The 22817-nt window shown below is 37.9% G+C and overlaps 1 protein-coding gene across 1 annotated transcript in view; it reads left to right on the top strand.

Annotated features, from left to right (window-relative positions):
• Positions 1-17022: 17022 nt before the first annotated feature.
• Positions 17023-22817, top strand: part of LOC114642592 (immunoglobulin superfamily member 1-like) — a 253600-nt gene continuing 247805 nt past the window's right edge. Inside the window, exon 1 of the mRNA XM_051919754.1 lies at positions 17023-17206. Within this exon, the coding sequence (XP_051775714.1) occupies positions 17176-17206 (31 nt within the window). The 5' untranslated portion in view covers positions 17023-17175. The remainder of the gene's footprint in view (positions 17207-22817) is intronic.

Raw genomic sequence — 22817 nt, 5'->3', positions numbered from 1 at the left:
TCTGTAATTTTTTTACCAGCATTCGTCACTGGATGACATAGACACCAAATGTAGAGACTTCATTGCTTTTCTAGGTTCTGAGCAGGTTTTTGCTGTCATGTTTGTGTTTTTCTTGACCAGCTCAGATATTCTTAAAGTTCAGCAGTAGCAAGTTAACAGATTATATTATGATGGATCAGTCTGACCAGCGCACTTTGACTACTGATGACTTTCCCTGCTTTCATGAATGTTTGGGAAATTGTGTGTCTCTACAGCAGTCAGGATATTTTTCTAACATCTATGGAATGTTCAGCTTAGTTACATTTATTCTAACAACGCACTCCCACTTAGAAACTCAGAGCATAATACGCTATTTAAAAATATAATATGTTATGCAACTAAAAGAGAAAACATCATGTTTCATCACATATAAAAACATAGGCATACATGCTATACATGAACACACATAAAACTGGAACATATGAACAATCTGGACGAGAACAGGCCATTCAACCCCATAAAGCTCACCATTCATATCCACTGTCCAAAACAACACCAAGTCCTGCTGTCTAGCACGCTACTTGGTCACTTATTCTACGTGTTTGTGGTCCTCTGTTTCCAACTGTGTCACTGTGTTCTTGATGAACTCATTTTAAAGTCACAGTCTTGATCCACTGGACTAATTCCCTTCATAATTTTAAACACTTTAATCATGTGTCCTCTTAACCTCCTTCTGCTTAAACTGAAAAGATTCAGCTCTTTTAATTGTTTCTCATAATTCATTCCCTGTAGCCCTGGAATCAGACCAGTCGCTCTTCTCTGGACCTTTTCTACTTCTTTGTCCTTTTTGTAGCCTGGAGACCAAAACTACCCCCAGTACTCCAGTTGAGGACTCACCAGTGCATTATAAAACTTTTTTTTTAATATTTTTATTTTATTAATTTTCATTGTAATCATTCCATACAAACAGATCAATTTATAACCTAACAAATTTGAAGACAAATCAAACCCCTCCCCTGAGAAGGAGAGCTTAGCTAAAGGAAAATTGCTTTAAGCTTTTTAATAAGGCAACATTAGACAAAAGAAGGGGAGAAGTAAATATCTATATAAATAAGAGATGGAGAAGGGAGTTAAATGCAATAATAGTTAATTCTCTTATTCTAAAATAATATTGATTAAATCCTGCCATGTTTTGAAAAACTTTTGTACAGATCCTCTAACTGAAAATTTGATTTTTTCCAATTTCAAATAATATAAAACATCGGTTTCCCACTGACTTATAAGAGGAGAATTAGGATTCTTCCAATTTAACAAAATAAGTCTGCGTGCCAAGAGTGTAGTGAATACAATCACCGTTTGCTTGTCCTTCTCCAATTCCAGTCCATCTGGAAGGACACCAAACACAGCTGTTAGTGGGTTAGGAGGGATTGTGACACTAAGGCTGTCTGAGAGGCACTTAAAAATTTTTGTCCAAAATGATGTTAGTTTGGTGCAGGCCTAGAACATGTGACCCAGTGAGGCAGGAGCTTGGTTGCAGCGCTCGCAGGTTGGATCCTGGCCTGGAAACATTTTGGACAGTTTTAAGCGAGACAGATGAGCTCGATATATAATTTTTAGTTGAATAATTCTATGCTTTGCGCATATAGAACTCGAGTGAATTCTCTGCTTTGCTACCTTCCACTCCTTTTCTGATATATTGATTAAGAGATCTTCTTCCCAATGTCCTCTTGGATCTTTGAAAGGTAGGGACTCTAATAAGATTTTATATATTGCGGAAATAGTGTTTGTTTCCTTGGAATTGAGCAGTATTTTTTCCAGCATTGTGGAGGGTGCAAGGTGGGGGAAATCGGGCAATTTCTGTTTAACAAAATTTCTAATTTGAAGATAGTAAAAGAAATGTGTAGCTGGGAGGTTAAATTTTGAACGTAATTGTTCAAAAGATGTAAATATGTTGTCTATATAAAGATCTCTGAGCATTTTAATCCCAAAACTTTTCCAGGTATTAAAAACTGGATATACTTGCGAAGGTTGAAAGAGGTGGTTCCCTTGCAGAGGTGCCACTGATAAAAGATTTTCCATCTTAAAATGCTTCCTAATTTGGTTCCATATTCTGAGTGAGTAAAGCACAATTGGGTTATTAGTATATTTGCGATAACTTTCATTTATTGGAGAGCAGAGCAGGGAATATAAAGAAGTACTACAGGATTTTACTTCTATTGCTGACCAAGCCTGTGTATGTTCATTTATTTGTGTCCAGGTTTTTATGGCTTTTATGTTTGCTGCCCAGTAATAAAACTGAAAATTAGGTAAAGCCATGCCACCTTCTGCCTGAGGTCTTTGTAGGGTCGCTCTTCGGATACGTGGGTGTTTTGAGTTCCAAATGAATGAGGTTATTATTGAATCTAACTGTTTAAAAAATGATTTATTGATATATATTGAAATGTTTTGAAATAAAAAGAGAAGTTTAGGAAGGATATTCATCTTAACAATGTTAATTCTTCCGGCTAGAGTGAGATGAAGGGTTGACCATCTATGCAAGTCTTGCTTAATTTTTTCCATACAGACGCCAAAATTTTGTTGATAAAGAGCTTTATGTTTACTTGTGATATTTACCCCTAGGTATTTAAACTGATCTGCTATGGTAAAAGGTAGGGTGTCTAATCTAATATTATATGCTTGTGAATTCACTGGAAAGAGTATACTTTTTTTCAGATTAATTCTAAGACCAGATATCTTTTGAAATTCTGTTAGTGCTGTTAAAACAGCAGGGACAGTGTTTTCTGGGTCCGATATATATAAGACCATATCATCTGCATATAGAGAAATTTTCTGTTCCAGTCCTTCTCTGACAATCCCCTTTATCTGATAAGAATTTCGGCAGTGAACCGCCAGTGGTTCAATAGCGATTGCAAACAACAGTGGCGACAAGGGACATCCTTGTCTGGTACCACGTTCTAGTTTAAAGTAGTCTGAGCAAATGTTATTAATACAAACTGAAGCTTCTGGACTGGTATACAGTAGTTTGATCCAAGCACAAATATTCGGGCCAAACCCAAATTTCTCCAATGCAGTGAAAAGGTAATTCCATTCGATCATATCAAATGCCTTTTCTGCGTCTAATGATAGTAATATCTCTGGGGTGTTTGATTTTGCTGGTGAATATATAACACTAGCAAAATATCCACGCTTCGCAGTGGAGAAGTAGTGTGTTAAAGAGGTTATGTAAACATATATATACATAAACATATATACATATACACACATACATACATACACACACATATATATATATATATATATATATATATATATATATATATATATATATATATATATATATAAATATATATATATACACATACAGACACATATATATATATATATACATATAGCAAAATACCCACGCTTTGCAGCGGAGAAGTAGTGTGTTAAAGAGGTTATGTAATCATATATATACATAAACATATATACATATATATACATATCTACATATACACATATCTATATATACATATATATACATACACACATCCACATATACATATATATATATATATATATATATATATATATATATACATATACAAATTTACATATCTACATATATATATATATATATATATATATATATATATATATATATATATATATATATATATATATATATATAGATATAAATATAGACATACATATATACATACATACATTCACATATATATATATATATATATATAGCAAAATACCCGCGCTTCGCAGCGGCGAAGTACTGCTTTAAAATTTTAAATAATAAACTGAGGGAAATTATACCAATAATTATTTGTTAAGGATCTCTTTGTATACCATGTTGTCAGTTCGCCCGTCCGGTTGTAATATGACCAAGTTCTGCGCTGAGCTTACTCTTGAGCATGCAACGTATACTTGGCCATGTGAAAAGCAAATCAAGAACAGCAAGACCGCGCCAACTGCGGAGCTCAGCTTGGAGCGAAATGAAGTGAATGAAATGAGGTGAATGGGAGGGGAGATGATCACGTGACTCCAACACCCGCCTTAACTCTCCATCCCTCCACAAACACAGTCTCTCGGATCCCAACTCTCCTTTATATATATAGATAAATAGCAAAATACCCGCGCTTCGCAGCGGAGAAGTAGTGTGTTAAAGAGGTTATGAAAAAGAAAAGGAAACATTTTAAAAATAACGTAACATGATTGTCAATGTAATTGTGTTGTCATTGTTATGAGTGTTTGCTGTCTTTTATATATATAATAATACACACACACACACACATAAACATATATATACATATACATATCTACATATACACATATCTACATATACATACGTATATACACATATACACATCCATATAAACATATATATATACATATACAAATTTACATATCTACATATATATATATATATATATATAGACATACATATATACATACATACATTCACATATATAAACTGTATATATATATACATATATATATATATATATATATATATATATATACTGTATATATACATATCTACTTAGTGGCTCCTGTATTTAGGATATAGCAGGTTGGATAATGGACGGATGGACATCTGTATGCATAGCCCCATTTGCCCGTTTTCATTTTTTTTCTTTCTTCAGTAATATTTCAGCAAACCCAGAGCTTGTCAGTTCAAATCATGGTACTGACACCACTGTGTGACCCTGAGGAAGTCACTTCACCTGCCTGTGCTGCAAAAAACAAAAGTAATGTAACAAATTGTACCTCAGATGTTGTAAGTTGGTGGAATAAAGGCATAAGTAAAATAGATAAATATGTTTTATACACATAGGAACTATTCATTTATTTTCAGTTAAGTCATCTTTAGCAAACTTTTATAAATGAGGGTTTCTGATTTTTAGATAGTGCAAACTGTTTCTTCTTCATTGACGTTTTCTCTTGGAGAGCTTTTTTCATTTCATTGAAAATGAAAGCAGCAGCTGCCAAAATATGTGGCTTTCTTATTAATTTTTCAACATTGTGTAAAATAAATGTATAAAGTAACATAAAAGGTTTAAATACTGGTTATCTTTTACACTAAAATATTACTAAAGAGATACAAAAAAAGTAAAATGGATATGTTCTTTTTCTTTAAGGAGATTAAATATTACTGAAGAAAGAAAAAAAAAAATGAAACAGCCAAATGGGGCTATGCATACGAACTTAAAAGGTTTAAATAAAACAGAAATATATATTTTATTTTTACTTGCTTAACTTGTGGAGGGTGTATCCTGTAGCAAAGCCCTAACTTTTTTCGTGAAAGCCCGTTTCAGTCAATAAGTCTTAAAAAAACGTGTAAAGATATTGACAATAAGCTAAGTCATCTGCAGCAAAGTTTTATAAATGAGGGTTTCTCCTTTTTAGACAATAAGCTACGCAAACCCAGGAAGACATGGAATCGTTTAAATCAAGTATCATTACATCTTCCTTTCTTAAAGAGAAGTAAGGCAGTACTTATAAGCTTACATATTTATATATAGACATACATATATATATATATATACATATATATATATATATATATATATATATATATATATATATATATATATATAAATATATATATCTGAAGCCGTGCAAGCACACTCTTGAGAATGCAACGTATAGTTGTACAGAAGAAAAGCAATCTTGCCTCAAATGAATGGCAACCTTTTGTAGGTCTATGAACTTAATTTAAACTTTAGGTTTACACGGTGCTTTCTTTCCGAAGTACCTGCACTCATGAATATGTCTGTATGTGTCAGTCGGTCAAATCCACGCGCTTCGCACCGGCGAAGTACCGCTTTTAAATTTTTATTAAGAAGAAAATAAAACGTTTTTAAATTGAGGGAAAATATACTAATAACAGTTTGTTAAGGATCAGTTTTTTTGTGAAGCTGCCTTTACTCGAGTGATCACTTTGACCTGAGTTGGTGGCCAAGTATAAGCATTACCTGGAAGTAACCACCCATACAATCAGATTGTGAATCAGACTACGAATGCCGTGAATGTAATTACACACTCACTGCACTTGCTTACGGTAATCGAACCTCGGACATCAGCGCTAGAGGGGCTTAGCAGCGGTGAAGTATTGCTTTTAAATTTTAATTAAGAACAAAAGAAAACCTCAGAGGTTCGATTCCCGAAAGGGAGTGAAGTGAGTGTCCGGTTACCTAGCAGGTAATGGTTATGGTCGGACAGCAAGTGACGTAACATCAGCCACGGTGCCTTCAGTTGTGAGAAGCAGATCATAGAATGATTGAAAATAGTTTTGCATTTACCTTTTTAGTAAAAGGCGAGCTTTTAAGCCTGAGAAATCACCCCGTAAATGCACACGTTTAATTGCACATGTGTTAATATGTATCGTTACACAGTATTAAAAGACAGTGAAGAACGTGATTTACCTTTGTTCCCGCGTTTGATAAAAGGCGAGCTTTTAAGCCTGAGAAATCACCCCGTAAATACACACGTTTAATTGCACGTGTTAATATGTATGCTTACACAGTATTAAAAGACACTCAAAAATTAACGTCATTTACCATCAGCCACGGTGCCTTCAGTTGTGAGAAGCAGATCATAGAATGATTGAAAATAGTTTTGCATTTACCTTTTTAGTAAAAGGCGAGCTTTTAAGCCTGAGAAATCACCCCGTAAATGCACACGTTTAATTGCACATGTGTTAATATGTATGGTTACACAGTATTAAAAGACAGTGAACAACGTCAGTTACCTTTGTTCCCGTGTTTGATAAAAGGCGAGCTTTTAAGCCTGAGAAATCACCCCGTAAATGCACACGTTTAATTGCACATGTGTTAATATGTATGCTTACACAGTATTAAAAGACAGTCAAAAATTAACGTCATTTACCTTCGTTCCCGCGTTTGACTCGTGCTGTAAATCTCTTCCTTGTTTTTAGGTCACGTGATTACGTAGGAGGCGTGATGACGCGATACGTGACTCCGCCTCCTCCATTAGAGTATATGGACAAAAAATATGTTCCAGTTATGACCATTACGCGTAGAATTTCGAAATGAAACCTGCCTAACTTTTGTAAGTAAGCTGTAAGGAATGAGCCTGCCAAATTTCAGCCTTCCACCTACACGGGAAGTTCGAGAATTAGTGATGAGTGAGTCAGTCAGTCAGTCAGTCAATCAGTCAGTCAGTCAGTCAGTGAGTCAGTGAGGGCTTTGCCTTTTATTAATATGTATAGATTAAACAAGCGTCGGAGATTTGAAGATAGATGTCGGCCTTTAATAAATCCAGTTTGATCTTGTGATATTACCGAGGGCAGCACTTTCTCCATCCTTCTAGCTAGGATTTTTGAGAGTATCTTAACATCATTATTCAGGAGTGAAATTGGTCTATATGATGCACATTGTAACAAGTCCTTATTTTGTTTAGGAAAGACGGTGATTAATGCTTGTCGAAATGTTTGAGGTAGTATTTGGTGGTCTTTAGCTTCTGTAAATGTTGCCAATAAGAGTGGAGCTAGCTGAGTGGAGAATTTCTTATAAAACTCGATGGGGTAACCATCAGGGCCTGATGATTTCCCGCTTTGTAGTGACTTTACAGCGTCTAGTAATTCTGTTAGCGTTAGAGGTTTATCCAGTTCCTCAGCACTTAAAGCATCTATTTGTGGTATTTGTGAATTATCCAGAAATGCATTAGATTGCGTGTTGTCTTCTTTGGGCTCAGTGGAATATAAAGACTTATAGTAATCTCTAAATGTGTGCATTATTTTATTATGGTCGATGATTTCTTCTCCATTCTTGTTGGTGATTACTGGTATTTTGACACCCACATCAAATATCTCTGTAAGTCATCTTTTTACCATCTCAAGAACATCGCCAAACTCCGCCCATTACTCACCCTGGCAGATGCAGAGAAGCTCGTCCATGCCTTTGTCTCTTCCAGGCTGGATTACTGTAATGCACTCCTCATTGGGATTCCTGGCAAGAGTATCCAGAGACTCCAGTATATTCAGAACAGCGCTGCCAGGATCCTGATGAGGGTGCGAAAGTATGATCACATCACCCCAATCCTGAAAACCCTTCACTGGCTCCCTGTTTCATTCAGAATAGAGTACAAGGTCTCCCTTCTTACCCATCAGTGCATTTATGGACATGCCCCTCTTTATCTACAGGAACTCCTTACCCCCCATAACTCCTTACGTTCCCTCCGCTCTGTACTCACTAACACTTCAAGTCCCCAGAACTAAGCTCAGCAGCATGGGTGACAGGGCGTTTTCATCGGTGGCGCCGAGGCTGTGGAATGCCCTCCCTGATTACCTGAGAGCCCCACAGTCGACTGAGGCCTTTAAGCAAAACCTAAAAACTCATCTTTTTAGAAAGTCATTTTGTTAAAGTATTTTATAGACTCTTCTGTTCTTTTTTTTTTTTTTTTTTTTATTTTATTATTTTTTTTTTTTTTTTTTTTTTATTATTCTATTTTTACTCTGTAGCACTTTGGGATTGCTAAAATATAAAGTGCAATATAAATAAAATTTATTATTATTATTATTATTGCATTGTGAACTTCTTGTTTATGAATTTGTTGAGCTAAAAGCTTATTAGCTTTTTCTCCGTGTTCATAGTAATGCTGTCTAGACTTATAAATAAGTTGTTCAGTTTCTTTAGTTGTTAAGATGTTAAGTTCTGTATGCAGGGCCTGCCTTTTCCTGTGAAGAGCTTCACTTGGACGCCTGGCTTGTTCTTCATCTATTCTAGTAATTTCATTTCTTAGCTCTGACACTTTCTTGGTTTCTAATTTATTTCTATGGGAAAGATATGAAATAATCTGGCCTCTTAAGAAGGCCTTTAGAGTTTCCCAGAGTGTTCCTGCAGAAACCTCTGTGGACGTGTTTGTCTCTAGGAAGAAGCTGATTTGTTTGGATATAAATTCTGTGCAGTTCTTGTCTGCCAATAACAGAGGGTTAAGACGCCATCTGCGAGGTGAGTGTGAGGGGCTTAATGATTTTAGCTCCAAGACTAGAGGGGCATGGTCAGAGATAACAATTGTGTCATATTTGCATGATTTAATTGTAGGCAGGAAATTATTATCTATAAAAAAATAATCAATTCTTGAGTAGCTATAATGCACTGGTGAGTAGAACGAATATGTTCTTGAGTTTGGGTTAAGAAACCTCCAGGGGTCTGATAAGTTGTGATCATTTAAAAACTGTGTAATTATCTTTGCAGTATTAGATGTCGTCCCCCCTGTCACAGGAGTCCTATCTAAGAGTGGATTTAAAACACAATTAAAGTCCCCAGCCATTATAATTTTATGAGTGTTCACATTGGGAATGGATGCAAATAGATTTTGCATGAATTCCTTATCATCAACATTGGGTGCATAAACATTTATCAAAATCGTTTTACTGTTATATAAGTTGCCCATGACCATCACATATCTCCCTTCAGGGTCCGACACTACCTCTGATGCTACAAATGTAACTGTTCTATGTATGAGAATTCCCACCCCTCTAGTTTTCTTTATAAAGCTAGAATGGAACATTTGGCCAGTCCAGTCTTTTTGTAATCTGAACTGATCCTTGGTTAGTAAGTGGGTCTCCTGTAGAAATACTATTTTAGCGTTTAAGCCTGTTAGGTGAGAGCATACTTTCTTTCTCTTTCATTCGTGATTCAGGCCTTTAACATTCCAGCTCACAAAGTTAACTGTCCCATCATGGAGACATTGATTCTGAGTTTTTAATGTCATTTATAGTTGTAATTGGTAATATGGCAGTTTTAATCTTAGTTTCAAGATTCCCCATGAGTTATTGCATTTTAGCCTATTGTTGCATTGATATTTATAATTATAAGAATTACAAGAATAGATTAGATATAACCTGCTCTCCCCCCCCCCCCCCCCCCCCCCCCCCCCCCCATTATGCCTCCCCACATGAGGCTAGATCCCACTTCGCGATGTTCCAGTCCTCTGACATACGAAGAGACAGAGCACGTCCAAAACAAAACAAACCCCACCCTGCAGCGGCGTTACAGAATTAAAACAGAGATACCTTTTGCAGTTAAATTCTTAATACTATCTGCCGAAAATGTTCTCATTAACAATATTTAAGCTTGAAATAATCTTCAGCGCTTTTAAGTTAAGATATTAAGATTAAAAAAAAAAAAAAAACAACCCTGGGAATGATTTTAAAAACTAGTCTAGGATAAACCTGGTAATTCCTACTGTAATAGTATAATGGTAATTGTATAAATAGTAGAACAAGCAATAAACCAAGGGTATGAAGTTAAACAGTCTACTTTAAGGTATAGTAAAATAAAAAAAAATAAAAAAATAAAACAAATCCTACTTTAATCACTTCCACATTTTCACACTCATGTCTATAACTCTATAACTCTGATTAAAACATAAACATATAACATATAAAGTCCAGATAAAAAAAAAATAAAAAAAAAAAAATAAGGGATGTATAGTTATAATACCAGTCTCTTTAAACATGGATCCAGAGATCAGATCATAGGTCCTTCCCGTGCCTTGATAGAATACGGCTCTTTATTAACTTTCAAAAAAGTGTCGGAAACAGCTTCTTTAGTTCTTTTTCAGCTTCTTCTTTGCTGAAGAAAATATAATGTCGATCTTGAACTTCCACTTTCAGTTTGGCAGGATACAAGAGGCTGTATTTGATATCGGCTTTCCGTAGCATCCTTTTAATGTCGATGTAGGATCTGCGTTTTGCAGCTGTTGATGGTGAGAAGTCGGGAAAAATACGAATAAGATTATTTTCGAATATAATCTCTTGCTTGTGTCTGAGAAGTGCCATCACATCAAGCTTACATCTTAGTCGCTCGAAGCGGACAATAAAAGACCTAGGTTTAAAGGCGCTTGGTATCTTTGTGCGATAAGCCGTGGCTATCTCAATGTCGAGTTTAAAGTCATCTCCAATTATTTTAGACAGTAATTCTACTGCAAATTTCACTGGGCTTGAGCTTTCTCGTTTCTCAGGTATACCCTCAATTCTTATATTATTCCTTCTGCACCCATCCTCCAGGGCTGCAAGTCTGTCTCCAAGTTTTTTGCATTCCGAGTTCGCAGCTGTGGCTTTTTCATCGGCGTTAGATGCCAGTTGTTCCGCTGTTTCCACTCGAGCCGTGAGTCCCTGCTTTAACGTCTTCCAGCTGATCTGAAACGTCATTAATATGATCATCAAGCCTTTTCAGTTTGGAATTAGTTTCTTCAATGTGTTCCACTAATTTCTCCAACATAGCTTTAAAGTTCACGTCAAAACGTTTAAATAACGTTCCTTATCTTTGTTATCCTTCTTGAGCTCAATGGCCACCTTCTTAAGATCATTTGTGTTATCTTTCTTAAGCTCCTTCATGGCCGTAACCATGGCAGTGGCCAGTGTAGCGATCATCTCTTTCAGTTCGGACAGTTCGCTTCGGCTTTCGTGCTCCGCAAGTGAAAATGCAGCTCCAGTTACAGGCTCGCGATGAGTAGATGAGAGCACGTCCTGCAGAGCCCTTTCTAGTCTCGAATGATCCTCAAAAATCGGCGATCCATCGCGACCTATATCACTTGCGCCTTCGCTCCCATTTTCACTCTCGACTGGAAACGATACAATGGAGCGGGGTCCCAGGAATTCTGCGCACTCTTCTGCCTGTTCCAGGTCAGTCTCCGTGAGGCCATCCCTTACACTTGCACTCAGGCCGGAAGTCTGTCCGGACTTTGATGCAGCTTTAAGTTTCTTTTCTGGTTCTTTCTGACTTTTCTTCTTGTTACTCATGCTTGTATATTGTAGTGGAAGTTCCTTGGTCGGGTTAAATACAGGATACCTCTAAATAATATGAAATACGTGGGAAAATAAAGCCGCTGCTAGCGGAGCTCTGCTTCAGACGTCCATCTCCTATAAACGGATGAAACCAAATGCGTTATAAAACTTGAGCAGAACCTCCTTGAACTTGTACTCCACACATCAGGGTGCTGTATAACCGAACATTCTGGTAGCCTTCTTAATGGCTTCTGAAAACGGTCTGGCAATTGATAGTGTTGAGTCCACTACGACTCCTAAACCCTTCTCCTAAGGCGTACTTTCAATTTTCAGACCTCCTGTTTTGTATTCAGATTTTAAATTTTTACTTTTTATGTGTAATACTTACATTTACTTACATTAAATTTCATCTGCCACAAATCTGCCCGAGCCTGTCTGCTTTCCAAGCCCCTTTTCAATGATTCAGTAGATTCTTGATTATCTGGCAGTCCACCTAGCTTGGTATGATCTGCTAATTTAACCAGCTTGCTAATTATATTCCAATCCAAATCATTTATATATGTTAAAAAAGCAGCGACCCTAGCACTGAACCCTGCTGAACACCACTCTTAACGTCACTTAATTCTGCTAAGGTTCCTTGCACCATCACCCTCTTGCTACTCTCTTGTGTCTGAGCCAATTCTGCACCCATCTAAAAGCATCTCCCTGAACTCCCACTTCTTTTAGTTCAATGCCCAAACTCTCATGTGGCACCTTATCAAATGATTTCTGAAAGTCAAGATAAATAATATTGTATCGTATCCTTTTGTTGCTTCCTCATAGAATTCCTGCATGCTAGTAAAACACGACCTCCTCGTCTAAACCCATGCTGACATTTCAGTAAAACTCCTGCTCTTGCCAGGTGTTTCTCAGTCTTCTCCTTAATAATTCCTTCCATTAATTTACTGGTGATACACATTAAGGTTACTGGCCTATAGTTGCTTGATGTGCCCGATCTGTGTTTGTTCTATTTTACAGTTTTTAATGTTTAAGTCATGTGTATTGTGGTCTTTTAGTGTTTTTGTCCTTGGTTTCATTTTATTTTGTCTGTGTAACACATTTCTGTGCCATTTTAACTAAAGCTGACTAATGCATAGGCTCTGTGACGAAACTCTGAACAGCGTAGCGGAAAGTTTCACTATTTTTTTTTTTGTTTGTTTGTTTGTTTTGGAACAAAAAGGTATAGACGTTGTAGTACTTAATGAGAATTACACTTTGGTGATACTGCAGAAAAAACATTTAACAGAATCTTTTAAAATATAACACAACTGACTGTAGTGTACAAAAATATAAAGGTCAGCCCCTGTGATTCACAGGTTTATAATCTGCAGATCCACCTATTCACATGTTGTCATCAATATATAAATGATAATTATTTTGTGAGTTTTGTGACCTATTGTGGAAAATCGTAGGCAATGTTGTAGCAGCACTTTTTAAATGGACTGCAAATCCCAGCATCCCCTGGAGCACTGCATCATCGAGCAGCTTCAGCAGTTGCCGAGAGGGCTGCTGGCTGAAACAAGACGAGGGAGTTGGTTTTAAAAGTGAGACATTAAAAACTGACAGGATCTCAGTTGATGGTGTCAATGATTTACTGCGCAATTGGATTACAATTATACCCATCAGATTACAGTTTTCTCTTGATTGATGTTCTTATCCTGTGCCTGCTTATTCATGATATTCCATCTTGGCTGGAAAACATCTTCGTCTGGGCAGCACTCCAAGTCAAGTCAAGTTGGGGAGTATGCACTGGTACAATGCGTTGACATACCCAGCACACGGCGAAACAGCATTCCGGTTGGCAATCCCCCAGGCAGACACGCGGTCCAGACCCACCCTTCGGAAATGACCTTCTATCTGCCACAGCCAGGTGTTATGTGGGCGACCCCTTGGCCTGGTCCAGCCACTAACAATGAGTATCCTGCATGTTGGATCACCCTCAGGGAATTGAGCCACATGACCGTAGGGCTATACCTCAAAATGCACATAATGTGCATCATTCGGGACTCCATGAGCAACTGCTCATTCGATACAAAGTCAAACCAGCGGTACCCAAGGAATCTCCGAAGAGACACAGTACCAAAGGAGTCCAGCACTCCCAACTATTACAAATCTTCACTTAAAGTGGCATCATGATAGGACAAAACTTGACATAACTTTCAGAAGGCTGTTCACAGGGAATTTCATTTCATAACTACACCACCAGCATCTGTGGAACTGAACTGTGTCGGTTGTGTTTGTCGTTTTGTGCTTAGTGTTTTGTTGGATTTCATTTGTATCTGTAATATTAATCATTTTTGTCATTTACTATCATAAATATAAGTTACATTTTCTAAAAAGTTACATTTCACTAAGGAGCTGCTTAACCTTGTCTGGTGGACACCATGTGTCTTTATCTCAGCAGCCAACCTCCACACGTGATTTGCTGGCATAGTGATCATTCTATGTCTCATTTCACTCAACTTTTTGCATCTTATTTATTGTGATAAACTTAAAATATACAGTAATCTTGGGCCCGAAGCGCATTAGTAGATATCCACTAATGCAGGGATTAGGGGTGCAGGTTGGACTGGTTTTGGAAAACAAAGGAACTATAGAAGAAAGCACGGAGCTGACTCTTTATTCTTAGAAGACTACACTCCCTAAATGCAGGGGATTACTATTCAATTGAGTACATTAACTTATATAATTACTAGCTGCAGGGGCGGCCTTAAGTTATGTTCAAACTGTGCACCTGCACAGGGCCACCAAATCCCAGGGGCCGCCACGCCAATATATATTGAATATAAAACAGAAAGAGAAAGTAACGACACAGCTGATGGCAATGTGGCCGAAAAACGTTGTGTTTCTTGTTAATTAGTACTCTGTATTTACTAATGTCGCTAGAGTCGGAGCAGTAAGCTATATGTAGTATTATAACGTCCACAACGGACGTGGCCATCCGCCGTGCATAAGATACCATATTGACATTGGCGGGCGAAGGGGCCACCGATTCTTTCTCTGCCCAGAGGCCGCCACAAGCCTAGAGCCGCCCCTGCTAGCTGTGCCCCATGGCTTCGCCCACATAGTAATGAAACAGGACAAACTTTAAAAATCAATAAGCGTTGGCACTATATCTGATCGTGTTCAGCTCTGACGGGAAAGCATTCCCCACGTGGGGAGAAAAGCACATGGTTGTGATATCACTGGTAATCAGCAGCTACCCTCTAAAACACACGTAGCTCTGATCTCTCTCTCAAAAACGCCAAACGTTACTTCTTAACAATCGGTAGATGATAATGTCTGTTGAACAAACAGGCATCGCTAGCTAAGCAGGGACAAGGTGCACTCCAACATGTGGTGAGAGGTAAAGCGACTCGAACAGAGGCTGGCGAGTGAATGAAGAAGGCCCCGTCCCCCTGCTCTCAGCCCACAGCTACTCTGTTGGATTTGCATAAATACATCGGTACCCCCAAGTGAACTCTGGTACTTAGCACAATGACAGAAGTTGCAAAATCAACCAGAAAGTTCAAGCAAATTAAAGAAAACAACCAGATCTAAATCCGTTAAGTAATTTTCTTATGAAGAGTGGACAGATATACAGACAGAACACACTTGGGCCATGAAATTTTTAAAACCATTTCTTAGCAAGCACCTATGGGCCAAGGGTAACCACCATTCCAAATTTCAAGTCCCAAATCCTCATGGTTCGGAATATTTTGTGATGTGTGAGTCAGTGGTATTTGGCTTTTATACATAGAGAGAGATTATATACACAAATAAATGTAGAGTGAAATGAAGAAGAAATTGAATGGAGCGAACAACCTGAATAATATTTAATTAGAAACTAAATAAATTGGGCCAAATAAAGAGAGCTGTTGTGGTGTCCGTAAGTGTTCCTTTCTTCATCATTCAGAATGTGCTTTGGTAGTGCAGTCCAGCTGTCACCCATATTTAGTCCAGGTGTGCATACAAGTGTATTTAAATGAATTATGTATCTCAAAAACTACTCCTGCAAAAATGTTGCATTTCAATAGGCCTGGTCGTATGACTAAAAGGAGCAGACTGCCAAAAATCCTGGTTGAATGAAACAAATACTACAGTAGATTAAAGTGTTTTTGGAGGATATGGAGATCTGGACCAAAAGCAATAACCCTGGAGCCTGTATCAAGACAAACACGATGCAACATGCTTGAACAAAGTAGGTTAATTTTTACAGAAGTTATCTTTGTACATAGGTTTCCATACACACACACACATACAGACCCTGTGCTAAAACCAGCTCTTCTCAACATTTTGAACATCGTAGAATGGAATCTGAACAGCACAATTTTTGACCGCATCACCAAACTTCTATTTACTGTACATAGAAGTAAAATCAAGTCCAGGATACGTTTGTGCTTTCCATCCCACTCTCCATTTGGTATTGTTTTGTCACACCGTGTTGCTGGGCTTTCCAATCAGCGGTCTGCCACACTCAAACCGTTTTCTTTGTCCTCCAGAACTCCGAGCCTTGACTGTGTTCTGATAAGTACAGACAGCCTAATCTCATGAAAAACATCCTTCTTTTTGTTATTTTGATGAAATTTGCCATCCACGTTTGTTAATCAGTAATGAGGGTCCTAGTGGTATGTCTCTCAGACTGTGGGAAAAAAAATCTTAGAAGGTGAAAATAATGAGTGTATATCAAGAGGAGTGTGACTGGGTGACCATCATAAAAAAAAAATAATCCTGACCTAAAACATTTTACCATTTTTCTTTAAAGTTACAGATAAGACTGAGATACAGTATTTGAAAAAAGTATTTGCTTCCTTCTGTCATTACAAGCAGTGCCACTTCTCGTAATTCTGTAGAAATATTTTAGACTGAAATAACCTGCAGCAGGAAACAGGAAACTGAAGATATCTTGTGAATTTTAAATGTGTCTCCAGATGCACAGATGCAGCACCTACTTACATTGCCTATGTGGTTGAAAGTGACCATCAGTTAAAACACAGTAGCACAAGGCCATCAGGATTAGACAGCCCTGGGTAGGATGCCAATCAATGACAGGGCACACTCTGGCACATTCTCACTGGATGGCCCTTTTTAAAGTCACCCATCAACCTAGAACACACACAAGGATGTGGGAGGACACAAGAGGCTGCAGGGAACACATCATCTGTGAACTGAGCAGCAATCGATTTGTATTTTTTACAGTTTGCAGAAAGCAGCACTACCCATTGTGCCATCTTGAGGTGTATTTCAAAACATTAAAAACAGGAAGCATGAAATGAGGAGGTGTCATTGAGAAATCCTTACACATCCAAAGCTAACCAGTGTGATCATCAGCGTGATCATTTCCTGAAAATGTAAAAACTGTAAACAGCCGCTGACTTTATTCAAATGTGTATCTGTGGTGTTCACTTCTGACTGAGGACAAGTGCAGCATGAAGATCTCAGAATTCTGCCTCCTGGTTTGTAAGTATGGGTCATGCTGTTTTTAAATGAGGATTAACTTTGTATTTATTGTTAAAATAGAGTTTATAGTTAAAATAAAGCTTAAAGAAAGTTCAAAGCAATTGAGGGGTGGGGTATTAGAGCAAGTTGCTGTGAGAGACATGGAGGAAAACTTATGGAACACACCAGTAAAGATTTCAGTGAAGCAGTAGAACGGGTTTCCACCTGGTGATGAAGTTCTAGAGCAACATGGCACCATTTTAGTGAAGCAGTGCAGAGAAGATTCACTGTGTAATGCAGACAACAAGGGCAACCTACAGAAAAGGAATAAGCTGAAGAAAGCACCATGGAGTGAGTGAGCTGTCAAACATGTACAGGACGTGGCACACCAGGTACTGCTGCTGTGCTGGAGCTCTGGGGACCAAAAACAACAACAACATTTATTTCTATGGCACATTTTCATGCAGAGGATGGAGCTCAAAGTGTTTTACAACATGTCAAAGACATAGTTACATTCCAAGAAAAACACATTAAATTTAGATAAGAATAATAATGAATAAATAGTGTACACAAATGAACAAAAAATGCACACTTACATAAAAAAGAACTAGAAATAATAGAAGTAAAGTCCTTAAATATATAAATGACGGCCCGATGATAAGGTCATGTGGCCAGGGTGGACAGAAAAAAAAAATAATTACAAGCTGGAGAAAAAAAACAAAATGTGCAGGGGTTTCAGGCCAAAAGACCACCCAGCCCCAATGGGCATTCTGCCTAACATAAGTGTTCTTAAGTCATTTTTTATTATTTTTTCAGGATGAGTCTTAGAGCACTGGTTTCCAAACTCGGTCCTGGGGATCTCCTGTGGCTGCAGGTTTTTGTTCCAACCAGATTCACAATAAGTGTTGATATTTGATAATAACGGATCTCATTTAGTTAGCTTGTCTTTTTTTTTCTCTTCTTCTATTCTACATTCAAAAAAGCATAGCAGAATGTTTTTCACATAAGAAATATTTTTATTTTTTGCTATAGCTTTGAATGCTTAACTTTGTTTTGTTATTTTCCTATTATTTGTTCCCTTATTCTGTGTAGTCAGCGCCCTTCATTGTATCCTAATAGTGACAACTGAAAACAAGCCAAGAAGACACTTAGGTGAACAACATTAAATGATGGAAGGCTGCAACTGCTACAATAGACCCACTAATTACTCAATTCCAACTCAACCCAATTACTCCACATATAATTGCTTAATTTTTATTAAAATGTATTAATACACTTACTTTTGTAATTTCTTCATTGACCGCAAAATGCAGAAATAGTAACAGCTCACTTAATTAGGCTAGGAACCAAATTAAAAACAGAAGTTGGTTGGAGCAAAAACCTGCAGCCCCATGGGGGTCCCAAGACTGAGTATGGGAAGTACAGTGGAACCTCGGTTTGCGAGTAACTTGGTTTACGAGTGTTTTGCAAGACGAGCAAAAATTTTTAATAAATTTTCACTTGATAAACGAGCGAGGTCTTGCAGTACGAGTAGTTTGTCTGCTGAGCGTCATGTGATCACAACTGAGCTGATGGTTCTTCTCTCTCTCTCACTGTGGGATTGTAGGCAATCGTCTCCTATTCTCCATCTGAGTCGGCGTGCCTCACTTATATAGTCAACATCCGTACGAGCGTATAGTGTTTACTACAGCATTAGCATTGTGACTGTGTGCGCGCGCGTGCTCGTGTGTGTGTGTGTGTGTGTATGTATGTGTGCTCGCGCGCACGTCTGTGCTGTGACGTGCGAGTCCCCGTCTTGCACCCTAAAACACGAAGCTGAGTCTCAGTACTTTAGCAACACCAGCTTTATTCAGCTTGAAACAGCAACAGCGCGGTTATTTATACACAGACACAGCAGTCAGGCAGGGCCCTGCGCATTTATAACGTTCCTTGTTCCTTGTATCACCCATTGACGGCAGGCGCTTATAGCATGTCCGCGATCTTTTCGGACTTGCTTTTACAGAGAACTGCTACAGCGCTGGGAGACTGCGATTGCTTTGGGACGCTCTTCCGCGTGTCGTCCCGTTGGGTGCAATCCCACAAGAGTTTAGAAACTCACTCACACCAGCCATGATTCTTTTCAAAGGTAAAGTGCAAGTTAATTTGTTTTATGTATTTTTACTTTATATTTTGTATTAATCATTTTTATATGAATAGTTTTGGGTTGTGGAACAAATCATCTGAGTTTCCATTATTTCTTATGGGGAAATTCACTTTGATATACGAGTGCTTTGGACTACGAGCACATTTCCGGAACGAATTATGCTCGCAAACCGAGATTCCACTGTACTGTCTTAGAAAATTCAATGCGGTAGGCCTTGTGATGAGTTTCATTGAGACAGTGCAGGACTTTGATCAAGTGGTGGTGCTATAGAACGCCACCATGGAGGAATCAGAAAAGAAAAAAGAGAGAAGTAAAGGTTAATAATGATTCACTGAAAATAATGATAATTTTATGCATATCGAGTTTATTAAGAGTAGAACTAAACTGAAGCTACAAATAAGAAATATTAAAAAATTGTGACTCATCTCCCCTAGACTTTCTTGTATACTTAGATATGGGGATGGATATTTGAGGAGTAAACCGCAACAACAACATTTATTTATGTAGCACAATTTCATACAAATAATGTAGCTCAAAGTGCTTTACATGATGAAGAAAGAGGAAAAAAAGACAAAATACAAATTAAAATAAGAGAACACCAATTAACATAGAATAAAAGTAAGGTCCGATAGCCAGGGAAGACAGAAAAAACAAAAAAACTCCAGACGGCTGGAGAAAAAATAAAATCTCCAGGGGTTCCAGGCCATGAGACCGCCCAGCCCCTTCTAGGCATTCTACCTAACATAAATGACATCAATCAGTCCTCATGGTCTTGAGGGTTCTAATGGAAGGACTTAATGATGACGGTCATGTGGACTTCTGGTCTTTAATCCATCAATGCCGAGACATCATGGTGCTTTGATCAGTTGGTGGTGGCGCAGATTGCCACCACAGAAAACCGGAAAAAGAACAGAAGAGAGAGTAGGGGTCAGTATGGATTTTGGAGCCACCATGAATAATAATGATAATTAATTGAATATACAGAGCATCAGGATTAATCTAAAATGAAGCTCTGAGAAAGCCATGTTAAAGTAAGTAGTTCCAAGGATGCTCTGAATTAGCCTTAGGAAAATGGTTAAGTTTAACTCAATTGTGATCAATGGTATGGAATAAGTGAAGTGTTCCTTAGATGTAAATATTGTATTTTTTTTTCTTCTTTTTACTGTTTTCACACTGGACAGCTTTCACATACACATTAGTTTGGTTTCAAGAGTTAGAAAAAAAGTTGTGGTTATTATAACTCAACATATTTTTATAGTGTAAATATTAAATAAAAATATAGTTTGTAGCAGCACTACACGACAGGACTTCAATTCTTAGCAGCCTCGGAACTGCCGTGCCACTACACAGCTTCAGCTGTTCACCCAGGGGCTGTTGGGATTAAGAAAATGAGGCACTGAATTTTAAAGAAAGCTGCAAGAAGCCAGTATGGATTATCACAATCGTCTTTGATATAATTTCTTCACTCTCACTGCTGTAGCAAGCCATTCTTTTTGGATTATAATTTCCCATACTTTAAGGATTACAGTTTTTCTGGATTGGTATCCTGTGGTTTCATCTGGTTTGGATGTCATCATTCACTGAGCATGCTCCATCTATTACAAATCATCATTGGATATTCAGAATCATGATAGAACTTATCGTTACATCTTTTCCAGATGGTTATTCACTTCGGACATTTCATCCATTACATCTGTGAAACTGGACTGTATTTTGGACTAAATTTGTGAGTGTTTACTGTTTATCATTTAGTGAGTATTGTCTTGAGGGAGTTTTTTTGTATCTGTTGTGATGAGTGAGCAACACACTGCCTCACACCCAAAAGACATGGCTGAGTCGAAGGACTTCAGGAAAACCAGCTTTATTCAACTTGAAACAGGAAAAGCAAGGTTATTCATTGCAGTGGGGAGCTACCACTCTACTACACACAGACACAGCAAACAGGCAGGGCCGGATCAGGTCAGTGGCCAAGTTATAATGTCACCTGCATCACCTGTCGGGTGACAGATGCGTTCCGCGAGGAGGTGGTGAGCTTACTATTGCCTCTGTGGTGCTGTGAACCTGTGAGGCGCTGTAAACCTGCGGTTGCCTCGGTGATGGACAAGCAGCCCTCGACAGATGTGCCAATCACATTTCGGCATTTTGTCCCATTGGGGAGGGTCTCAAAAGAGTTAAAAAATCTCACACTTTGTTTAGTTAATTAATTATCACTGCTGTGTTTATTCGGGTGAGTTTCTGTATATATATTATTTGTTCAAATGCCTTTTTTTCATTGTTTATTCAATATGTTCTTTTTCATTTATATAAATTAACCACTATATTACTTGCCTATATGTGTGTGCATGGACCGAGTCAAGGCTTGGTGTGTTCCTGGGGTCCCATAAATAAAACACCATTTTACAACAGTGTGAATCTGAGTGCCTCGCAGCCACTACAGTTTATATAAGGCAGCATGCTAAGTGGTGATTTATAGTCCTCTGCAGAAGAAATGTCCTGATCTGTTTCTTCTGTGGCCATACATTCAGATAAAGAGCATCTCACATATAGTCTAATATACAAAAGATTTTTCCATCTGTATAGATGACATTAAATCCATTGCAGTTGCTCTTCCTCTTCTTGCATCAGCGGCTTAGACACCAGAACTGTGGGGCTTTTCCTCGTCTAAGTTTAAGGTCAAGTTCAAGTTTACTGTCACATGTAGATAGAGCAATGAAATTCTCACCTGCATGTCTGTTGTAACAGTAATAAAATGTCAAAAACAGACAATAACTATAACATCCTACGTTAAATACAATTTCAGGCTGAATATAAGAGACACCTCAGGTCTGCTCAGATAGTTGTCAGTACAAACAACTCTTGAGTAGCCTTATGACCAAATGATAAAAACTGTCATAACAACAGTGCTGAAAGTGTTGATGGTTCAGAATGGAGAAGAGAAAAAAAAACACTTTGTAGATCAGCAGAGATCTTTTGTAATGCTGTTAGCTTTTTTATAACAGTGTGTGTTTTATCCTGCACAAAACGAAGCTGTGTGACAATAATATTAAGAGCCAACTTCATCATGAGCTGTGGTGGCCTGTGGACCTGAGCTGAATGGGTGCCATACCAGAGTGTTACACAGCCTGAGAGACTCCACTGTACACCTATAGAAGCTGATGAGCATAGATGGAGAAAACCAAAGGCACTGGTGAGACCACTGAAGAGTAGTGAATGTCAGATTTGTTTTTCTAGTCTCATAAAGGAATGACAGGCTCTTTTTTGGCAGAGAGAGCTTCAGAGAAGCAGTGCTAGTCTCATTCTTGAAAAAACGATAATGATGGACGTAGTGGCGAAGACACAGATTAAAAAACAATTTGACTCTAAAATTTTGTAAAATATTGGCAGTGTTTTAATAATTCTTTACATTTATATAGCTTACTTTTCTCACTACTCAAAGCACTCTCCACACAGGGAGGACCCGGGAAGTGAACCCACAATCTCCTTACTGCA

Source organism: Erpetoichthys calabaricus, chromosome 16 (assembly GCF_900747795.2).
Source record: "Erpetoichthys calabaricus chromosome 16, fErpCal1.3, whole genome shotgun sequence".
NCBI lineage: Eukaryota > Metazoa > Chordata > Cladistia > Polypteriformes > Polypteridae > Erpetoichthys > Erpetoichthys calabaricus.
The sequence above is the reverse complement of the archived record's forward strand: the minus strand, read 5'-3'. Positions and strand labels throughout refer to the sequence as shown.